At 42.8% G+C, this 24,289-nt stretch overlaps 1 protein-coding gene across 1 annotated transcript in view; it reads left to right on the top strand.

The window, feature by feature from the left end:
• The window catches only part of vps4a (vacuolar protein sorting 4 homolog A), a 28,367-nt gene extending 4,078 nt beyond the window's left edge, over nt 1-24,289 (top strand). Inside the window, exons 5-11 of the mRNA XM_088997584.1 lie at nt 4,819-4,938; nt 6,918-7,074; nt 7,938-8,086; nt 8,926-9,007; nt 11,504-11,723; nt 19,508-19,648; nt 22,974-24,289. Of these exons, the coding sequence (XP_088853710.1) occupies nt 4,819-4,938; nt 6,918-7,074; nt 7,938-8,086; nt 8,926-9,007; nt 11,504-11,723; nt 19,508-19,648; nt 22,974-23,075 (971 nt within the window). The 3' untranslated portion in view covers nt 23,076-24,289. The remainder of the gene's footprint in view (nt 1-4,818; nt 4,939-6,917; nt 7,075-7,937; nt 8,087-8,925; nt 9,008-11,503; nt 11,724-19,507; nt 19,649-22,973) is intronic.

The following is a 24,289-nucleotide window of genomic DNA, read 5'->3' on the forward strand; positions in this document are numbered from 1 at the left end:
AACTCGGATGAAATACAGTCCATTCCAAAAGCAAAACATGAGGCCCACAAAGCTCTTCTGTCCTGTCCCACATCTCACACCCGGAAAGCAATCTTTATTGAAGCAAGGGCAGCAACCCAGCGGGCACTCCATGTCATGGAGGACACCTGGTGGTTGCAGAAGGCACATGAGATCCAATATCTGGCAGACTGTGACAACACCCAGGGTTTCTACAATGCCATCCAAGAACTGTACGGCCCGAGAAAGCAAAAACTTTCTCCAGTGCAATCTGCTGATGGCTCTGTGCTCCTTAAGGACCGCCATGAGATCCTTGCTTGCTGGGCAAACCATTTCGAGACCCTTCTCAACACCACCAACCCCTTCAACTCAAAAATTCTGGACAATCTTCCAGACCTGCCGCCAATCATGAGCCTCGACACCCCACCATCTTTTTTGGAGACCAGGCAAGCCATCATGAGCCTTAAGGACAACAAAAGTGCTGGACCTGATGGCATCCCTGCAGAAGTTTACAAACACGGAGGTTATCTCCTCACGCGCCGTCTGCACCTCCTTATCCATAACATCTGGGAACACGGGAAGCTCCCACAGGACTGGAAGGATGCGAACATCATTGTAATCTACAAAAAGAAAGGGGACAAAACACGTGTGGGAATAGCTGAGGAATCTCTCTCCTCCACCGCAGGGAAAATTCTGTCCAAAATCATGCTCAGTAGGTTGGTCAAGCATCTCTCAGAGTCTGTGCTTCCAGAAATGCAGTGTGATTTCCGGAAGACAAGATCCACCACAGACATGATTTTTGTATTAAGGCAGCTCATGGAGAAGAGCAGAGAACATCACCTGGACCTCTACATAGCCTTCATAGATCTCAACAAAGCATTTGACACCGTCAACCGTGAGTTGCTATGGAAGCACCTCTCCAAACTTGGGGTTCCACCCAAGTTTCTTTGCATCCTCCAGCAGCTGCATGACGGGATGCAAGCCAGAGTACTCTTCGGAGAGCTCCAGTCAGAGCTCTTTGGGGTGAACGCTGGGGTGAAGCACGGCTGTGTCTTGGCTCCAGCACTCTTTAATATCCTCCTTTCTGCCGTCACGTGCCTATTTCACAAAGGCATCGGACATGAAGATGGCATCCACGTGGAATACCGCCTTGATGGAAACCTCTTCAACATCAGACGGCTCCAGGCCCACACAAAGACAAATATCTGCCACATCTGCGAACTTCAGTATGCTGATGACTGTGCTGTACTAGCTCACAGCTCAGAATCTATGCAGCATGCTCTCAATACCATTTCTAACTTATACCAGTCTTTTGGTCTCCAGATCAACATAAAAAAACAGAGCTCATGTTCCAACCTGTGTCGCCAACTCCCACACCACCCAGCCTTCACATCAATGGCATTTCACTAAATATAGTGGATTGTTTTACCTACCTTGGCTCCACTTTGTCCACCAATTGCTCCCTTGACATTGAAATACACAATCGTATAAATAAAGCCTCATCATCGTTTGGACGTTTACGCAGCAGAGTGTTTATGAACCGTAACCTGAGAATTGGAACCAAGATTGCCGTATACAACGCAGTATGTCTGTCCACTTTCCTCTATGGGGCAGAAACATGGACCACATACCGCCGGCACTTAACTACCCTTGAGGCCTTCCACATCCGGAGCCTGCAGAAGATCATTGGCCTGTCCTGGGAAGATCGAGTTCCCCACTCAGACATCTTTCAGCGCACAAATTCCATCTGCATGGAAGCGGCAGTTGCAAAGAAACACCTTCGGTGGATTGGACACACCATCCGCATGCCCGATCACCGCCTGCCCCACCAAGTCCTCTATGGACAGCTGAAAGATGTGAAGCGCTCTGCAGGGGGGCAAAAGCGACGCCTCAAGGACTACACCAGGGACCTCCTCAAACGAGCCAACATCAACATCACGGAGCTCGAAGCTTTGGCCTCAGACCGACAAACCTGGCAGACCACTTGTGCCAGGATAGTCTCTAAAATACATCAAATCCACATAGACAGACAATTAGAGAGACGCATTCAACGGCACCAGCGGGCGGCTGGTCCCCCCCTGCCATCCGGCCTCCCAGGTTCCAGCTGCGGGCGTGTCTGCGGCTCAAGGATTGAGCTCTATGCCCATGAAAAGTGGCACCAGCGACATCGTCGCTAAGCCACCCCCCCCCCCCAACATCCCCTTCCTGGGAGCAAGCGTCATCATCACCTATGATGGACAGCTAGAATGTGTGTGTATGTCTGTATATTCATTTATACATTTTCGTAACCTCTTAGCTTTACCATGGACTGATGGACCCTTCCAAGTCTTATGCATGTCAACAATCCAGAATCGGAAATCTTCTGAGAGCTCTTTTGTGCACTGCGTTTGGAATCCTGCTGCTAAGCACCTTCAATCACACTCAGCACCCCAACTGTGAATGAGGCGAATGGTCTTCTTTTGGAAGCAGATAGGTTGGGTTGCTGAAGATTTGCTGAAGACATCTATTATCCCGAGTTGTTTTATTTGTGTGTTAATGAACATGGTTATGTGTAATCTAGATTTCTTTGTGCTTGTTGTATCTAGGTCATGGTTGAGCACCACGTTGAAGTCTCCTCCACATATCACGATCCCATCCATTTCCACCGCTATAACATCAGAATCATCTTTATTGCCAAGTATGTAGAACACACAAGGAATTTGTTTCCGGTAGAACTCGCTGCACTAGTATCGTCGTCAAAAAAACTGCTAAGTGGCACTATACAGTTCCATTTTGGCTACTGTTGAAAGAGTTCAAGGAGTTCAAAGAGTTAATGGCTTGGGGGAAGAAGCTGTTTAAATGTCTGCTGGATTTGGTGCGCATGGATCGGTAGCGCCTGCCTGAGGGGAGTAGCTGGAAAAGGTGGTGGGCAGGGTGCGGAGAGTCCAGTAGGATTTTCCGCGCCCTAGTTTGGATTCTTGCAGTGTGCAAGTCCTCGAGAGTGGGTAGGGCGGTGCCAATGATTTTTTCCGACGTCCTAACTGTCCGTTGAAGTCGGATTTTGTCCATTTTTGTGGCGGCCCCGAACCAAACGGTGATGGAAGAACACAGGATGGATTCGATGACAGCCGTGTAGAAATGTTGCAGCACCTCCTGTGGCAGGCCATACTTCTTTAGCAGCCTCAGGAAGTACATTCTCTGTTGGGCCTTTTTCAGAATAGAGTTGGTGTTGACCTCCCACTTCATGTCCTGGGAGACTCCCAGGAACTTGAAGGTCTCAACAGTTGACACAAGGCAGTTGGATAGTGTGAGGGGTAGCTGTGGTGATGGATGTTTCCTGAAGTCCACGATCATCTCAACTGTCTTGAGCGTGTTCAGCTCCAGGTTGTGACGGCTGCACCAGAGCTCCAGCTGCTCCACTTGTTGTCGGTATGCAGACTCGTCGCCGTCTTTGATGAGACCGATGACCGTGGTGTCGTCTGCGAACTTTATGAATTTGACAGCTGGGTGCGTTGAGGTGCAGTCGTTCGTGTAGAGAGAGAAGAGCAATGGAGAGAGGACGCATCCCTGCGGGGCTCCAGTGCTCGTGGTTCGTGTTGTGGATGATATATTTCCCAGTCTGACCTGTTGTGTCCGTCCTGTCAGGAAGCTGAGGGTCCACTGGCAGATCGTGGGGGACACACCAAGCTGGAGAAGTTTGGGGATGATGATGATGGTATTGAACGCAGAACTGTAGTCCACAAAGTTGGGTTCAGTTTAAAGACATAAATGGACAGGAGTGATATTTAGGGTGGCCCCATACCCAGAAGACAGGAGTGCTTTGTTCTGGAGGTTCCTTAAGGATTGACCACCTCAAAATCATCAATACAGAAGGAAAAGTGCAATCCCGGACGCTCTCTCATTCAAGAAAGCATTGTTTTTCAAGGGAAAAACATCTCAATTAGATCTGACATGTTGTCTCATGTGGCATGCTATTTTCCGTAGTATCCATTGTTGAGCAATGACTGCAGCATTTTTTTGTATTTGGATATACAGAAAGTGTATGTAAGGCGAAAGGTTCATCTTCCAAACATTTATTTCCCAAAAGAAACCATTAAAATGAGGTGAAAAGGTTTCTTCAGCCGTCATCTGTACTTCTTTGAAGGTGTCAGATGTTTCGCTTCTTATCCAAGAGGCTTCGTCAGCGAACCAACGTCTTTTGCTTGTAGTATATCCCTACGTCCAGACCTGGCAGTGCCAGACTCTGCTGTGATTGGTCCCTGCTCTCAGGCTGCGGCTACACTGATTACTTCTATTATCTTGACTAATTACTTCTATTGTCCCACCTGAGTATGAGGTCTAGGACCAGCCTGATTGCCCCATTTGTACTGGTATCACCTCATCAGCATAACTAAGCCTATGTTGCCTCAGTTGTCTGTTGTACGAACGATCCAAATTGAACCTCACTCCACCATGCCGATTTCTTGAATGATTTTGCTGTTTTATGAAAATAGCCTCTTTTACTCCCCTTTCAAACCATCTATTTTCTTTCGCTAAGATTTTAACCTCATTGTCGTCAAATGAGTGGCTGCTAGCTTTTAGGTGCATATGTACTGCAGATTGAGGCCCACTCGTATTATACCTGCGATGTTGATAAAGTCTTTTTTTGAGAATGTGTTTAGTCTCCCCAATGTATTGCTCTTTACGAAGCCTCTTTGAAAAAGCGAAACGTCCAACATCTTCAAAGAAGTACAGATGACGGCTGAAGAAACCTTTTCATCAATAACTACCTGTCCAATATATTACCAGTATATCTAAGAACAGAAATTCGGCTCAACTATTAACTATCTTGTCTGTGTCCAGGTGCAATTGTTATGGAGAAACCAAATGTAAGATGGAATGATGTGGCTGGACTGGAGGGAGCCAAGGAAGCTCTCAAAGAGGCCGTCATTCTTCCCATCAAATTCCCTCACCTCTTTACAGGTACTTTATAAATGAAGAAGTTCCGATTTTTACATGGGTGTCAGATATTTCTTGTTACCATAAAACAAAGATTGAGCTTATAGTCAACAAAAAAAAGAAACGAAAAGCAAATGGACATGAGGGCAGGCACCTTATCAAGGTGGTGGTGTTTATTTGTCTCAAAATTTCTGAAGAGTAAAATTGTCTTGGTCTTTTTGTAGGGCCATTTGAATATTTGTAATGTGTTTGTGTCTTCAATTTTGGCTTGTCTTGATCTTGTTAAAACCGAAGAAAACAATTGATGTGCAGAATAGCGGTGTGCTTTTCCAAGTTCAATGCAACATTGCACAATGTCCCCTGTGCTATCCTTAAAGGACAACTGACGTCCCTGGACAAGTTGTGTCCATAATTTGTAAAATCACTTCAAATGACTTCTACTGAGCGTATTTTAATAAGATTCCACCGCATATAGCTATATTTTACGTTTTAAGACTCATGCTGAATATTCAGGAAGTCTTGTTTTTGAGTTGGTGACGAGTCCGTACGTGACGTCAGGAAAGGACCACCCACTGACCGTGAAAAGGACGCATTGTCGCATTGTCCTTCCATCACGTCAATGTATTTTGCTGTAGTTGTTTGGTCTGGGAACCTCGTGTTGCACCCAAAAGCCGCCAGAGGGCGTCCAAGCGCCATTTAAGAATTTATCAGCCTGTGGAAACGGAGGTGGCCACAGGAGGTCGCCATTTTGTGCCTCTTTTTTTGGGTGAGAGATTTCCCACCAATGTTGCCTCAAAATGGCCCAAATAAATTCTTTAATCGATTGCAAACATGTATGCTTTCCTCCTCAGAACTATTTGAATCATATTCATAACTGGATGAGTAACAAGAAAGCATATTCTCCGAATCTGAAGCCATTGTTTTGATTCACAAGCAATGCAAGACGTCTTGGCGTGACTTCATGAAATGGGGGCGGGACTTTCTGAAAATGCTCAATTCGCAGCTCAATTTTTTGCAGATTTTGGACACTTTAAGTCATTTTTATTGGTGTTTTGCATTTGAATAAAAATATCATACTGCATGTTTTGGGTATTTTAGATGCTATAAAATGTTTTTCTGGTGTCAGTTAAAAAACAAAAAAGTGACGTCGGTTGTCCTTTAAGCATCTTCAAAGCATTTTAATGGCACACCCAAGTTGGAGTTGACCGATAAACATAACACCCAACAAAAATAATTGTACATAATCAGTATTCAAATACAAAGGATGCTTGGTTCTTAAAACATCTAAATTCAATGTTGTTTCCCACTACAGTATTTTGAATTTTCTTTGAAACGCGGACCCATTTTTAGCCTTTCAATGGTTCACATTTGATAGAACTCTTAAAGATTTAGTACAAATGTTTTCAAACTGCAAGTGTTTCATCTGAAGATGATAATAGGATGATTTGTTGGTTGCTGTTTTTTTATTGCCAGCATTATTCTGATGTGGTGGTACAGTGAACCAGCGGTTAGCATGTCACCTCACAATTCCAGCTCCTGCCTCACTCTGTGGAGTGTCCATGTTCTCCTGATGCCTGTGTTCCACAAATATACCATAAGTTCCGAACATCTAACCCGCAATGTTTGTCGCGTACTTTCAACTCTGCAATTTATTGAATGAAGCGGCCTATATTAGCAAAAACAATGCTTCATTTTCATTGGTCAATTGTCATTAAGTCACTAATCTAGTCAGATTCAAGTTTATTCAATAACAAGTCTGGACTCTTTCGACCCCATAAATGTTTGATACCAATAATTTTGCCTATGTAGCCCCTGGCTTATTTACTATTTTGTTCTTTGGTAATTCCGCTGGCAAGTTTGGGCGTGTTTGGGTAGAGGTGAAAATGTTTGTTCGCCACCAGCTGCTCATGCTTAAAGGACGGCTGCACTCTCGCTGTTATGACTTCATATTTTGAATCAAATGTATTTATCCTACATCAACATCAAGATGTGTACATTCTCAGGTAAGCGGACACCATGGAGGGGCATCCTGCTGTTTGGCCCACCAGGAACAGGGAAGTCATACCTGGCCAAGGCTGTGGCCACTGAGGCCAATAATTCCACCTTCTTCTCCGTCTCCTCCTCAGACCTCATGTCTAAGTGGCTAGGAGAGAGTGAAAAGTATGTTTTCTTGGGTTTTTTGTTCACATTTATTTTATTCATATAACATCGCCGGACATGTTTTTGTGAAGATGAAACGGAACGTAGAATTTGTCATGAACAGTTGATTCGCTATTCATTTGGATTGCAAGGCAAAGCCCTGCCCTGCACAAACAAGTTTCACACATTCTCCATCCTTCTCCGGTGAACATTAATCATCAACTATTTGGAATGTTGTGCCTCACTAAGTTGAATGTGTCAATTTCTGTGAAAGCTCAACTGTTTCCTGAGCTTTTTAATGTACTTTTTCTTCACATTTTTTTTCACGTTTAGTTTTTAAAGACAGTAATAATAATAGGAAAAAAAAGAATAACTGCAGCGGCAAGGCCAGGCAACGTTGAGGCACTGGTACATTTGAATTATTATTTTTTTCAATGAGGCACATCAGAATGAAAGCTATAAATTGTCTTTCTTCACAGTTTTGAAGATAAATGGTGTTGTTCTTTTCATTATAAATGGTTCATTTTGAATTTGAAGAGAAAATCATCAGTACACCCTCCCTTCTCTCTGCCCGAACTTCACCATTTTTTAAACTAACCTTGCGGCCCATTTAAAGTGTAAGTTTTGTTTAATCATTTATTCGTTTGTTTGTTTATTAGGGGTGTATGTACTTGAAAACTGCCTCGAGGCCATCATTTATTCACCCCTGTTTTAGGGCATAGCTATCATTCACTATTGCTTTTCTCTCACGTATCATCTTGGTTCACAAAACAATCAAACTGTTTTTGTTTGTTTCCTCTCTTTCTAAATAGTGCTAAAGCTTTGTATCTATCATCATCTCTTTTTTTAATCTATTTTCGTCTGTTTTTTGTTGGTGTTTTTAGACTTGTCAAGAACCTGTTTGATTTGGCTCGCCAGCACAAACCCTCCATCATTTTCATCGATGAGGTGGACTCCTTGTGTGGCTCCAGGAATGAGAATGAGAGTGAAGCTGCCCGACGCATTAAAACAGAGTTCCTAGTCCAGATGCAGGGTAAGACGTCAAAATGGCAATCCACTTAACTGAGACGCTATCATTAGAGCAGTTAAGTGTCAAATAAGCCATCTTCTATGGAAGAAGAGTGATGAAACGAGATAATACCCTCACTAACACGGTCACCTGCAAGCTTATTTTCGTCATTCCAAATCAACCGAAGTTTTTCCAACCTCTTGCCTGAGACCGTTGCTTACACAACACAAAAACACCCACTGCCACACGTAGCAATGGTCGACTTAGCATACCGGTACTGGGATGCTAAATCACACAAACACACACCTCGTTCGTGTTTCTCAATGATCTCCTTCTGCTCGACCGTATTTTTGTTTTGTGTCCTCTTCGGCTGAACATTAGCCTGTGGTGGGGGTTTTTCGGTCCCAAAAAACAAAAGTATCCACTCGATAGCAAACCATGTGTGCACTCAGAGAAAGGGGGTGTGGAAAAGTAGTCCGGGGGGAAAAAAATTCTTCTTCTTCTTCTTTTCCTTTCGGCTTTTCCCTTCAAGGGGTCGCCACAGCAAATCAGTGTCCTCCGTCTTTAGAGGTTTGATCCGCATGTTTGTTTTGGCCAAGCTTTTACGTCGGATGCCCTATTTATCCGGGCTTGGGACCGGCACATATATATTGTGTATATATACATATACAGTAAAGTCTCGTTATGTCGATATTCTCGGGAGTCGGAAAAAATATCGATATAACCGGACTATCGATATATCCGATTTTGTGGCATGGAAATTTTCTACTTGTGTTCATAGAAATAGTATCATATACAAAATGAAGTAATTCCAAAGAGTTGCTTTTATTTTCTAATTTTTTTTTAATCTGTGATTTGCATAGGGGTGGGAAACAACAACGATGGTATTTTGGTTTTGGGAGCCACCAACATTCCCTGGGTCCTTGATGCTGCTATCCGCCGAAGGTCAGAGGTTTCTTCAGTTCTGTTGGAAAAATAACATGACATTGACTTATTTGGTTTGGCTTGGTTTGGCCTGCCAATCACAGGGCACACAGAGACAAACAACCACTCACACCTTGGGACAATTTAGAGTGTTCAATCAGCCTGCCATGCATGTTTTTGGAATGTTTGAGAAAGCCGGAGTACACAGAGAAAAACCCATGCGGGCCCGGGGAGAACTTGCAAACTTCACACAGGGAGGCCGGAGCGGGATTTGAACTCACAACCTCTGCACGGGTACTCACCATTATTTTTAATTGTCTGCATTTTATTTCTATCAATATCCAATGCTTTTCTTTTCATTGCACATCACTGTCATCCATTATTTGTGGGCTGGCCCTGTCTCTATCCCCTGCAAACAGTATGGTCCACTATATAACAATAGTGCAGTTCCTGGAGTGCCTGCCAAGCCATCAATGAGACATTAAAATTATATGCCTGACGCTGCACAGATTTGTGCAGAGAAAAGTACTCCATCTAATTCAAGAGGCCATCATCGCTATGTTGGATCCACAGAGTTTGAGAGCTGACTACAATTTGCAACTCAAATTTACAGTCAATCGGGCAATCACAACTAGCCCTCATCATCACCAACACCGAGCATGTGTAAATGCAGCATGCTTATTTGCAAGTTTGCAAGTTTGCAAGACGGCCGCAAGGTGATTTTCGCTTGCAAAGGTTCCTCTTTTGTCATCTGCATGCTTGTGACCATCAGAAACAGCAAAAAGCCCACAGAAAGAAAAACTTGTTTGCGAGTCGATTACTTTCACCGCTGATGACTCCTCAGACAAGTGATTGGCACAACGTTGCCTGGCGTGACCGCTGGTCAAAATGCTTTGGCATTCCAGAAATGATGTCCACGAGGTCTCAACGCAATATCAAGAGTTCAAGCTCAATTAACACTTTGTAAAAAGGGATAGCCATTAGGAACACATGCAAACGGATGAAAGCTACTATTTCAGGCATTTAGGGGCACTTGTACTGTTCAGTGCAACACAAAATGCTTAATTCATAGCTAATTCCAACCAAACTCCTTTTCTGCAAAACATTGCATTGAAACTGGGCAGGTTTTAGATAAAGATTTTGACATATGGAATGTCATGATTTACTTACAGGAGGTAAAGACCCCTGTCATGCCATAGGAGAGCGTCTTGTAGGCAATTTTGTCAGAATGAAACTTTAGTGGCCCTCGAATAAATTAGTTTTATAAACATTGCTTCATTTTCTACTCCATCCATTCACCCAAAACCCATCCATCCATCCATCCATCATCAACACCACTTTATCTATCCTGTCCAGCATTAGTGTCAAAATCTAGGTCAGAGGGCCAGCTCCGGCCCATCACATAATCATATGTGGGCCACGAAAGGAGTTCATGTGCGTCCACTTGCTTAAACGTGTACCGAAATGTGTCGTGAGTAACGTTGGGATTTTGCAATATATTTTTTTTATAATATTTATACACTTTACATAAGCGCCTTTCAAAACTCAAGGTCACGTTACAGTCACAGGATACGTTTCTTCTGTGGGTGAGCAGCGGAAGCCACACGCGCCAGCGTTCACTCAACCCGGAAATAACTCAAATAGATAGAAGGATAGCTATATAGATATATAATAGATAGCTAATCAGTGACGTGCAGTCAGTGGAGGCAGGTGAGGCAGTGCCTCACCTGTCATCATGGAAAGCTGTCATGGAAATATCAAATGAAAAAATAAATTAAACAGTTAGATGTATTTAGTGATTTGTACTTTAAAGTTCTTGTCCATTTAACTTCACCGTTTTAGGATTTTTTTCAAAATCGCTGAATTTACCGTTCAAATACTAAGTAGACGAGCGGTGACGTCATTGATGACGTCGGTGCCTCACCAGCCATGAACCTCACCGCACGTCACTGAAGCTAATACATAGCTAACAGCTAGCTAGCTAGATAGCCAGCCATCCAGACAGCTATATAGCTAATAGATAACCAGCTAAATAGCTAGCTAGCTAGCAACCCATATATCTAATAGGGAGCAAGTAGCCAGCTGGATAGACGGCTAGCTGGATAGCTAGATAAATAAAAAAATGTGAAGAGAGGAAAAAAATAAATAAGAATAAAGTCAAGAGAAAAGACAAAAAAAGCTAAATGGGACGAAAGAAAGTTGAGCCAAAGAGTGAAAAAAGAAAAAAAAAGCACAATTTCAACGTTGAGTATGTGATATTTTGTGATGTACACGTTTCGGGGAAAAAAAACCTAATAAATATATGTTTTTAAATGCAACACGAATATGGTTGTTGCTAAGGAAGATATACATTATTTTAACAATTGTACGGTTTCTGGACACCTATTTTCCCCAATTTTAAATCAATTTACAATTTTCATGTTTAGATATTTTTATAGTTTGTGAAGAACTTCTAAACTGGTATTTCAGTCCAGTACTAACAGCAATGACTGATTGGAACCTGTCTCTGTTGAACAGATTTGAAAAGCGCATCTACATCGCTCTGCCGGAGGAGCCGGCCCGGGCTCAAATGTTTCGTCTACACTTGGGCAACACGCCTCATAGCCTGAGCGAGGCTGACTTGAGGCAACTTGCTCACAAAACAGACGGCTATTCTGGTGCTGACATCAGCATCATTGTACGGGATGCCCTAATGCAGCCTGTTCGGAAGGTCCAGTCCGCAACACATTTTAAAAAGGTGAGATGAGAAATAAAACGACCTAACATTAGACCAAATATTGCGCCGTTTCCCTATTGTGAAGATTGGTGGTCAAGAAGCTGAACCGCTCTTCTGCGCGATGTTTAAAGGACAACCGACACCATTGTTTTGTTTCCTAACTGACATCAGAAAAACGTTTTATAGCATCTTAAACCCAAAACACGCAGGCTGATATTTTTAGTCAAATGCAAAACACCAATAAAAATGACTTAGTGTCCCAAAACTGCCACAAAATAAGCTCAGAAATGGCGAGATTCAGAAAGTCCCGCCCCCTTGTTCGTGACGTCACACCAGGATACACAGTCACAAACTTCCCTGCTCGAGAATCAAAACAATGGCTTCAAAGAGTTCATATTCAGAGAAGATGCTTTCTTGTTATCCAGTTATGAATATGATTCAAATAGTTCTGAAGAGGAAAGCATAAATGTTTGCAATCGCTTAAAGAAGTCCTTCCGTATCAATTCGAGCCGTCTGGACTCCAATGTAGCGTGCCAGAAAATGCACAAGATGGCGCACAACCTCCTTTGGAAATGGGCTGATTTGTCTGCTGGGAATTTGTGTCAACTTAACACCTTCTTTATGCGTTTTACCGCAATTGGTAGTCTTGGTGCGACACACAACCATTAAACTTTTCGTTATTTATGTAGTTTTGCTTCTAATTTCGCGATCAACATGGTGTTTTCAGACGAAAAAAAATACCCAAAATGTATTGTGTGTCGCTTTCTCGGTCAGGGGTGTTCTGAATGTGATGTCATTCAGGGAATCGTCATCAACTCGAAAACAAGACTTCCTGAATAATCAGTGTGAGTCTTAAAATGTAAAATATAGCTATATGGGGTGGAATTTTTGTAAAATGCATTCAGTAGAAGTCATTTGAAGTGATTTTACAAATTATGGATGCAACTTGTCTGGAGGTGTCGGTTGTCCTTTAAAGTGCAGTAAAAAGTTGCTTGAACTTGCCAGTTTTTACTAAAAGCGCAGTGTGAAGTCCCGTATTTTCCGATCTATAAGGCGCACCCAAAGGAATTAATTTTCTTCAAAAGATGACCCTGCACCTTTACGCAGGTGCGCCTTATATGTGAAGTAATATTGATCCACAACAGGTCTCACAACTACTGTCAGCCTCCTTGAGACAATTTGTTGTGTTTCGGGGCGAGGTTCAAGCGCGTCGGCGCCCCAGACAACCGCGGGGTCGGGCCGCTCGTCGCCGCAGAGAGCGGGTAAGGCCGGGGAGAAGGCAACCGGTCGGACACCAGTGACCCAGACCCACGCCCTCCTGCCCCTGTGGCGTCCGAATCAGATCATTTGCAAGTCAATTAGCACAGAGTCTCTATTCACCATTTTGAATGGATTTCGACCATTTTGGCTTCCGACCGATTGCTGTGAACGGAACCCGGTCGTAAGTTGGATGTTACCTGTATTTGGAACTTTTATCATTCATTGAAGGTGCGTCTTGTACATCGGAAAGTATGGTAAGTCCACAGTATGATGCAACAGCAAATGTGTAACAGTGGGCATTGCATGGCTCGGTCTTTGCCATACTCTGGCGTCAAAGCACTCCGGGTTTATGACAAATATGTTCTTTAGAGTCAAGGAGATTTCAGCTTCTTACGCATGTATGACCCCTATTTCATTTCACTTGCCATATTGAGAAACACGGGCATATGCGAAATTGCTTTTTGGCTCTTATTTTTTGTCGAGATACAAATGCATCATAATACAATAGAACTCCTCTACAACAAAATCCTGTTTACACAGAGACATTTTTCACAGCAGAGGACTTTTATCTCAAAATTTATCTTGGATTTAGAACACAAACAAATGTACGGTACTTAAGATGACACCCACCAGGGACTAAATATCCTTCAAGATCTTGTTTGTCTCCTCCATTTAGGAAGTCGTTAACTATGCTTGCGGTATTATCTTTGTTTTGTATTGACTGCGTATAGCTCACAAACTAGGACCGTATTTTCCGGTATATAAGGCGCACCCAAAAGCATTTATTTTCTTCAAAAGATGACCCTGCGCGTTATACGCAGGTGTGCCCTATTTGTGAAGTAATATTGTGCCAAAACAGGTCTCGCAACTACTGTCAGCAGCCACTGACTCCATTTCCCCCTGCAGCAGTAGTGTGTAACTCCTATTGTAGTGCCTTATAATGTAGTGTCCTTATATTCGGAAATGTTTTTATATTTATATATTATATATTATATTTAGAAAAGGGCGGCCCGGTAGTTGAGTGGTTAGCACAACGGCTTCACAGTGCAGAGGTCGCCGGTTCGCATCGCGGTCTGGCCTCCCTGTGTGGAGTTTGCATATTCTCCCCGGACCCGCGTGGGTTTTCTCCGAGTCCTCCGGTTTCCTCCCACACTCCAAAAACATGCATGGCAGGCAGATTGAACACTCCAAATTGTCCCTAGGTGTGAGTGTGACAGTGACTGTTCTATGTCTTTGTATGACCTGCGATTGGCTGGCAACCAATTCAGGGTGTCCCCCGCCTCGTGCCCGCAGACAGCTGAGATAGGCTCCAGCAACCCCCGCGACCCTAATGAGGAATAAGCGGTACGGAAAATGAGATGAGATGAGATTTAGAAAACCTTTTTGCCGTCATTGGTACTGTTGATCTTCAGGGTGCCATTGCAAAATGGACTACTGTTGGTCGAAGAAGGAGAGGAGGGAGGTGTGCCCGGAGGAAAAGAGAGAAATGGAACGCCAAGAGTATAGAACTAAGAGTAGGAACTTTGAATGTAGGAACAATGACAGGTAAAGGTCGAGAGCTGGTTGACATGATGCAGAGAAGGAAGGTAGACATACTGTGTGTCCAGGAGACCAGGTGGAAAGGGAGCAAGGCTAGAAGCTTAGGGTCAGGGTTTAAGTTGTTCTATCATGGTGAAGACAGAAAGAGAAATGGAGTTTGGGTTATCTTAAAAGAGGAGTTTGTTAGGAATGGCTTAGAAGTAAAAAGAGTATCAGATAGAATGATGAGTCTGAAGCTAGAAATTGAAGGTGTGATGTTCAATGTTGTTTGTGGGTATGCCCCACAAGTAGGATGTGAGCTGGCGGAGAAGGAGAAATTTTGGTTGGACTTTGATGAAGCCATACAGAACATCCCGAGGAGTGAGAGGGTTGTAATTGGTGGAGACTTCAATGGACATGTTGGCGCAGGAAACAAAGATGATGAGGAGGTGATGGGCAGGTTTGGACTCCAGATGAGGAACGCTGAAGGACAGATGGTGGTTGACTTTGCTAAGAGAATGGAAATGGCTATTGTGAATACTTTTTCAGGAGAGACAGGAACATAGGGTGACCTATAAGAGTGGAGGCAGAAGTACACAGGTAGACTACATTTTTTTGTCAACGGCGCCATCTAAAGGAAATCAGTGACTGCAAAGTAGTGCTTGGTGAAAGTGTAGCCAGACAGCATAGGTCGGTGGTGTGTAGGATGACGCTGGCAGTGAGGAAGATGAAAAAACCAAATGCTGAAGTGAGGACAAAATGGTGGAAGTTGAAAAAGGAAGAGTGTTGCATGATATTTAGGAAGGAGGTAAGACAAGCACTGGGTGGGCAAGAGGTCCTTCCAGATGACTGGCAAACTACAGCGAACATAATCAGAGACACAGGTCGGAAAGTACTTTGTGTATGGAGTGGAAGAAAGGTAGATAAGGAGACTTGGTGGTGGAATGGGGAGGTGCACGAGTGTATACAGAGAAAGAGGTTAGCAAAGAAGAGGACGGACGAGAGTAGACAGCAGTACAAGGAGATGCAGCGCACGGTTAAAGTAAAGGTGGCAAAGGCCAAACAAGAGGCCTATGATGACTTGTATGCTCGGCTGGACAGAAAGAAGGTGAGACTGACTTACAGGCTGACGAGACAGAGAGACAACGATGGTAAGGACCTGCAGCAGATTCGGGTGATTAAGGATAGAGATGGCAATGTATTAATAGGTGCCAGTAGTGTGATGGCAAGATGGAAAGAGTACTTAGAAGAATTGATGAATGAGGAAAATGAAAAGGAACAAAGAGTAGAAGATGTGACTGTTGTGGACCAAGACGTAGCAAGCATTAGCAAGGATGAAGTGAGGAGGGCGCTGAAGAGGATGAAGGGGAGAAAGGCACTCGGCCTGATGATTTACCATTCGAGGTATGGAAGTGTCTTGGGGAGGTGGCGGTGGTGTTCCTGACTGGGTTATTCAACAAGATCTTAGATGATGAACAGATGCCTGAAGAATGGTGAAGAAGCTTTCTCGTGCCCATTTTTAAGAACAAACAGCAGAGTTGTACTAACTACAGTGGAATAAAGTTGATGAGCCATACAATGAAACTTTGGGAAAGAGTAGTTGAAGCGAGACTAAGAGCAGAAGTGAACATATGTGAGCAGCAGTATGGCTTTGTTGGATTATTTTTATTGTTCGCCCTTGGTTCATTGCTTCGACGGGTGTTGATGGAGATTGATGGTTAAATCATCAGGGAGCCAGGTCTTGAACAGAAAGTTGATTTAATTTGGGAGAGCGCGGATACATCACAGTGTCGGCCGTGGAGGGAGCATGAGAGAGAGAGAGAGAGAGAGAGAGAGAGAGAGAGAGAGAGACGAACGGGCTGCAGGAGCATTTATACGGCGCATGGTATATGACGCGACAGGATGTGACGAAATGAAAATGCGACACCATGTAAAGGAAGGCAGGATATGACGTATGAGGAAGTTCAAAATGTAAACAAAGATTACAGAGCGAGTTTAGAGATGTTTGTATGCTGAATTACCCCAACAGGCTTCATGCCAAAAAAAAGAGTAAGACAGATGCAGATGTGCTTTAAGAATGCTGATAGAGAAGTACAGAGAAGGTCAGAAGGAATTGCATTGTGTCTTTGTAGATCTGGAGAAAGCGTACGACAGGGTGAAGAGCTGTGATATTGCATGAGGAAGTCTGGAGTGACGGAAAAGTATGTCAGAGCGGTGCAAGACATGTATCATGACTGTAAGACAGTTGTGAGGTGTTCTGTCGGTGTGACTGAGGAATTCAAGGTGGAGGTGGGACTCCACCAGGGGTCAGCTCCGAGCCCCTTCTTATTTGCTATGGTGATGGACAGGCTGACAGACGATGTTAGACAAGAATCTCCTTGGACCATGATGTTTGCAGATGACATTGTGATCTGTAGCGAGAACGGGGAGCAGGTGGCAGAGAAACTAGAGATGTGGAGATATGCCCTGGAAAGGAGAGGAATGAAGATCAGTCGCAGCAAGAATATATGTGTGTGAATGAGAGGGATCCAAGTACAAGAGTGATGCTACAGGGAGAAGAGATAAAGAAGGTGGAGGATTTTAAGTACTTGGGGTCAGCTGTCCAGAGCAATGGAGAGTGTGGAAAAGAGGTGACGAAGCGTGTAAAGGCAGGCTGGAGCGGCTGGAGAAAAATGTCAGGTGTGATGTGTGATAGAAGGGTTTCAGCTAGTATGAAGGAAAAGTGTATAAAACAGTGGTGAGACCAGACATGATGTTTGGACTGGAGACGGTGCCACTGAAGAAAAGACAGGACGCAGAGCTGGAGATGTTGAGGTTTTCTTTGGGAGTGACCAGGTTGGATAGGATCAGGAATGAGTACATTAGAGGGACAACTCATATTAGAGGCTTTGGAGAGAAAGTTAGAGAGGCCAGACTGAGATGGTTTATGGATGTGGTCAAAGAGGACATGAAGGTAGGTGGTGTGAGAGAAGAGGATGCACAAAAGCGGGTTAGATGGAGGACATTGATTCGCTGTGGCGACCCCTGAGAGGAAAAGCCGAAAGGAAAAGAAGATTTAGAAAACCTTTTTCATTCATTGAAGGTGCGCTTTGTATTCCAATGCGCTTTATATATGTGAAAATGTTGAAAATACAGCATTGGTTGGGCTTGCACGTTATACTCCGGTGCACCTTAAACACCGGAAAATACGGTATTCTCTTTGTTGCACTGTGTGTTGGCAAATGCACATGTCAATTTGTGGTTCAGAGACAACACTAAGACACGGAGAGCAGAGGGCTAAAGAAGGAGATTGCAAAGACCCTTCAGAGCTGCGCACGCTTTAGTTTTTATTACCACATTTTCCGGTGTATAAGGCACGCCAGACTATAAGGTGCACCCCCAATGAAGGGTGTATTTTCAAACTTTTTCCATATATAAGATGCCCTGGACTATAAAGCACACCTTCAATTATTATAAACCGTTTCCCATATATAAGGTGCACTGGATCATAAGGTGCTACTGTAGAGGCTGGGGTTACGTTATGCACCTATTAGTCCTGCGCTAAAGGGAAATGTCAACAAAACAGTCAGATTTGGCGTGAAGTCATTTTTATTTGCATTTGAATAAAAAGTAACATCGGCTGTCCTTTAATACACAGTATGGAATGTTAATAATTTTCAAAATCATCGCGCTTCAGCAGACAAAACAAGAAACATTGTTGCAAAAAACGATTGCATTCATATACAGTACAGTGGGCATGTACATAACACAACAGGGAAACTGCAACGCTTACATCTTACTGTATTATGTATACAATTTAAAAAAGTCATCAATCTTCTTCTGCTTCCCATTTTTACCTTTTAACACAAACACTTCAATCTCGTCTGCTACACGCGAGCTAGCGTCTGAAAATGAAAATGGCTCTGCTACACGGGTGCTGGGCACGTAACCAAGTCACCTGACCAAGTCGACCAATGGCGCGACTGATGGCGTGACACGTAACCAAGACACGTTACCAAGTTGACCAATGGCGCGACCGATGGCGTGTCACGTGACAAAGTCACACGGCCAAGTCGACCAATAGCGCGACCGATGGCGGCTCATGTGACCAAGTCGACCAATGGCGCGACCGATGGCGGCTCACGTAACAAGACACGTGACCAAGTTGACCAATGGCGCGACGGATATATCGATATAAACAACAAAAATGGCCGGCGGGGGATGAAAAGGAGCACCGTAATAACCGGATTATCGTAATAACCGGGTATTGTACTAAACGGTACTAATTATACATAAAAAGACTAGAAATGTGCAAGGGAAATGAAAATAGTATCGTAATAAGCGGTACTATCGATATAACCGATATCGATATAACGAGACTTTACTGTATATCATTTGTAAACCAATGTAACTATGCCAATGTAACCAAAATACTAAATAAGGTACTATTTTAACCTGTCAAAATAACAGCAAAAGTATCATTGAAGACTGTGGTGTATTAACCTGAACAGTTATATACAGGTTGTTTGGATGCACAGGCTTGCCGTACCTAGAGTTTGTCATCTACTGCGCATGTGTGTAAATGTTCCTTGGATGCGATCGACGTGTGCATTCAGAGAAAGGGGGTGTGGAAAGATAGGCCGGCTGGGGCACTGTTCGGTCGTGTGCTTTGGTGTTCTTCCGCCGAAGATTACTCCGCCAGCCATGGTGGGGCGGCGCTCCGTGTGTATCCCAAAAAGTAGTGCTTAATCTAAGGTTTAATTTTCATAAATTTAACGTTCGTAGACCGAAAATTTCGTAAGGCAAGTTATTTGTAAACCGAGGCCCCACTGTATTACTTCACATATAAGGCACCCCGGCGTATAAAATGCAGGGTCGTCTTTTGAAGAAAATGAAGGCTTTTGGATGCGCCTGATACATGGGAAAATACGGTACTTTATTTCTGTGACCACTGAACTGGAGTTTAGGTTTGTCTTGAATTGTTGTTGGACAATTTTCTCCACGTGTGTATTAATATATTGCACCCACCGCTGTTTCCTGTTACCCAGATTAGCGGCCCGTCCCGCAGCAACAACCAGGTCGTCGTGGACGACCTCTTGACGCCATGTTCGCCCGGCGACCCTGCTGCCCTAGAGATGACCTGGATGGATGTGCCGAGTGATAAATTACTAGAGCCGATAGTCTGCATGGTGAGCTCTAACTCACATTTCAGCAATGACCATTGCAGTAGTCACCTTGAAAAAGCTACAATTGCATAAAAGATGAGATCTACGCATGTTTTACACTGAAGTGCCTCACTTATGTGAAGTTAGCCACCATTCCTGTTATGTTGTTATTTATTATTTATTTATTATATATCCTGTTATTATGTTATGTTTTATTGGTGCTTTTTTTATTTTGTGCTGCTGTTATTTGGCAAATATGCGACCAGATTTTTCTTTGGGTCATTCGAATTTTGTCCAGTCCACCATCTTATTATTAATAATAATAATAATAATAATAATAATAGAAAAAGAAATTTCATTTATAAGCGGCTTTCAAAACTCTGAAGGTTACTCTAAGTCATAGGATAGGTTTTTCTGTGGGTGAGCAGTGGCAGCCACACGTGCCAACATTCACTAAACCCGGAATCTTCTCCAAATGCATCTTAAATGCTCTCATTCGATTGCGGACCGTTTTGTGCTCATATTTGCTGTAAAATTTCAATTTTTGCTGGACTGAAATCACCCAGCCCCCATTTCCACCCAAATGGGTCGGAAATGTTGCAATTTTTAAGTCTGTTTCAAAATCAGAATCACCTTAAGGATAAGTATGTAGAACACAATGAATTTGTTTCTGGTAGAACACGCTGCACTAGTATCATCAGAAGAAAAATGGAGGCACTATACAGTTTTATTTGGGTTACTGTTTGGAGAGTTAATGGCTGAGGTGATGATGTTTAAATGTCTGCTAGATTTGGTGCGCATGGATCGGTAGCGCCGGCCTGAGGGGAGCAGCTGGAAAAGGCGGTGGGCAGGGTGCGGAGGGTCCAGTAGAATTTTCCGCGCCCTTGTTTGGATTGTTGCAGCGTGCAAGTCCTTAGGAGTGGGTAGGGCGGTGCCAATGATTTTTTTCGCCGTCCTAAGTGTCCGTTGAAGTCGGATTTTGTCCATTTTTGTGGCGCCCATGAACCAAACGGTGATGGAAGAACACAGGATGGATTCAATGACCGCCGTGTAGAAATGTTGTAGCACCTCCAGTGGCAGGCCATTCTCCCTCAGCAGCCTCAGAATGTACATCCTCATTTGGGCCTTTCTCAGGATGGAGTTGTTGCTGTGAAAATATTTTTTCACAGCAACAACTCAACAAGATTTTTTAAAGATATTAAAGACTTAAAACAATGATGTTGTCACCCAGCTTGATCAAGATGACTTGTCAAATTTCCAAGATGCCTTTCATTTCCATAATTCTGGCATATGGAGTTCAAATTGTCAGCGTTGCTACATAAATACATTTTTCCAATTAGGAGCATAACGCAAAGTCTTACCTCAATATGCATCTGGGTAATTAAGTTGGCCCACTTGTGTCTGAAACGGGGGCCAAATTTTCAAATCGATGCCCGATTTAACTAGACTGCTGAAGTATACAAAACTTGATTGAAATAAACCAAAATACATTCGTTGGAGCATATTTCTACATTTCTTATACAAAACTCAGATCTATTTTTCTAATACATAAACAATTTTAATTTAAGTCAAATAATTTATTCAGACATACAATATAGTTGTTTTCTATTTTCTTTAGTTACTACACAATCAATCCCGTGCTATTTATATATTCAATGGTATTACAGAGATCACAAAGAGAACAGACTTAGCACAAACATTTCTTATTGGTGTCTACTTACACAAATGTTTTTGCTTTGAAGATTTCCAATGTGCTGCAACAGCTCTGAAATAATTCCCATTATCCACAAAATTCAAATCATAAACAGCGGTCTGCTGCAACGAATTGTCACTACGCTCCATTGTTTCTTAAAAAATGAAAATGTTTGTTTGCTGCTCGTTTGTAATGTCTTTTTGAGTTTTACTCCTGTTCTCTCGCTCCATATTGCAACCATCGATGCCAATGTGGGTCAATGTAAATAATGCAATGCACAATAGGTAAATGAATATTCAATTATCTTTCGGCAGTTTCGGCCACTTCTTGACAAAATTTAAAACCTCTGAAGGAAAAAGTTTTCAATTGACATTTAACTAAATTTGTTTCTTTAACTGTTTTAAAGGACAACCAACACAATTTGCTTGTTTCCTGACATCAGAAAAACGTTTTATAGCATCTAAACTACCCAAAACATGCAGGCTGATATTTTTAGTCAAATGGAAACCACCAATAAAAATCAGTTAGTGTCCCAAAACGACTTCAAAATGACCACGGATATGGCGAGTTTCAGAAGGTCCCGCCCCCTTGTTCGTGACGTCACGCCATGACGTTCTAGTGCCCTAGAATCAAAACAATGGCTTCAGATTCTGAGAAGATGCTTTCTTGTTACTCATCCAGTTATGAACACGATTCAAATAGTTCTGAAGAGGAAAGCATAAATGTTTTGAAATCGATTAAAGAAGTACTTGCGTACCAATTCGAGTACTCAGGACTCCAATGTAGCGTTTCAGAAAATGCACAAGATGGCGCACAAGCTCCGTTGGAAATGGACTGATTTGTCTGCTGGGAATTTGTACTAGTATCAAAATAGTAGTCGGTGGAACACACAAGGATTCACCTTCGTGTTATTTATGTGTTTTTCTTCTAATTTCGCAATCAACACGAAGTTTTCAGACCAAACAAAGTATCCGAAATGCATTCTGTGTCGCTTTCTCGGTCAGGGGCGTTCCTGACGTGACGTCACATCAGGAATCGTCACCAACTCAAAAACAAGACTTCCTGAATATTCAATGTGTGTCTTAAAAGGTAAAATATAGCGACATGCGGTGGAATCTTTGTAAAAGTCAAATCTTTGTAGAAGTCATTTGAAGTGATTTTACAAATTATGGACACAACTTGTCCGGAGGCGTCGGTTGTCCTTTAACAAAAGTATGTCATATGTGGCGCAGATCATGTAGCAATATGCGGCAATCCTAATAGAAGTTTGCCGATGCTGCCGCAGTGAAATTACAAAGTTGCACCGGTGACTGTCAAAATGCGTAAATGGCGCAAGGGTGCGGCCCAGATGCATCCCTGTAATTTGTGCATGATTGAATTTATATATTTTTTAATCCTCTTTCCATATCGCCCTAAAAACATGTGAGCCGGTGGCTTGGACAAGCAGTGGCTGAATCACTTTTCCTCTTGCCTCATGCATCCTGAGGAAGGCGTGCGCGTTTATTCATGCCAAAAGAACTGCGCCCCAATACAGCATGCACAGAAATGGCTCAATCATGATCGGTGGCCAATTGACCCTATCCCATGGGTCATGATGAGCGTGTGAATAGAAAGAATGTCAAGCTAAAGTTTTTTTTTTCTACTTTCAACTTGCAGTCAGACATGCTGCGGTCTCTTTCTACCACTCGCCCAACAGTAAACGCTGAAGATCTGCTCAAGGTCAAGAAGTTCACAGAGGACTTTGGAATGGAGGGCTGAATGAAAGATTTCCCCCATCTTAAACTGCTCCTAGCAAACATAGTATTCAAGCAAGCAAATGCCATTCTCATCATTGTACCCCCCCCCCCCCCCTATTCACACATACACCCTAACCTCCAACCCCCTTCTTGCCTTATATCGTCATACTGGACTTGGTTCATTGCCTCTCTTGGATTCCAAGACATGCAACAATCGTTTTCAACCAGAATCATCCACTCGGCCCGTTTTGAATTCTGGAGGTGGTTGACCAAATGCTGCAAGGACAAAATTCGGTGCGACTCCCTAATTTAGATGATGCATCATTCAAAGCTCCTGCTTTTCAGCACAACCCAGATGACAAGGGATAACTGACGGATTGGACATTTTGTTGCGTTGTGGTTTGCTTTTGAATTGAAGGAGATTGACGTGTTTAATTTAATGTCTCTGTCTTAATCCACACCTCATGTTGTTATTTAGAGTTCTTTGTTTTGAGTGTCTTTTTTTTAGATCATAGCGGCCTATACTGCATGTGTATCAGATTGTGTGTCTTAAAGAATAATTTATACTAAACATCAATGGAGCAAATCTGTCTCTGTTGAAATTACGCATGGGCAAATGCCGAAAAGCCGTTACAGAATTGACCATTAAAACATTCACCAACACTCGTGTCACAGGCTCTTCACGTGTAGGGATGTAAATTTGTTGCAATTTTTATTCTCGTAGTCAATATTTGTTGATTTATTATTATTATTGTTATTAATAATAATAATAATGCATTTGATTTATAAGTGCCTTTCAAAACTCTCAAGGTCACTTTACAGTCACAAGATGAGTTTTTCTGTGGGTGAGCAGCGGCAGCCCACACGCCAGCGTTCACTCAATCTAGATTAACTCAAATAGATAGAAAGCTAGCTCGCTAAGAGATAGATAATAATAATAATAATACATTTCATTTACAAGCACTCTGCAAAACTTTCAAGGTCACTTCAGTCACAAGAAAAGTTAAAATGCTAGCTAATATCTAGCTAGCTAGCCAGGTAGATAGCGATATGTATAACTCAATCATGTCATGTCGCTGAGGCGAATGGGGACGAAATTCTGCCGTGAATACTGTACTAGTAACCTGGAAGTTTAGCTTGTAAAAATTCAAAGGATTGAAGATGTGAATTAAAGAAATTTACTTGGACATTTTGGGTATGTTTTGGGGGGAAATTAATAAAAAGTGTTTTGTTTCA

This window comes from Hippocampus bargibanti, linkage group LG05, assembly GCF_051943395.1.
Source record: "Hippocampus bargibanti isolate YZ-2025 linkage group LG05, ASM5194339v1, whole genome shotgun sequence".
Taxonomy (NCBI): domain Eukaryota; kingdom Metazoa; phylum Chordata; class Actinopteri; order Syngnathiformes; family Syngnathidae; genus Hippocampus; species Hippocampus bargibanti.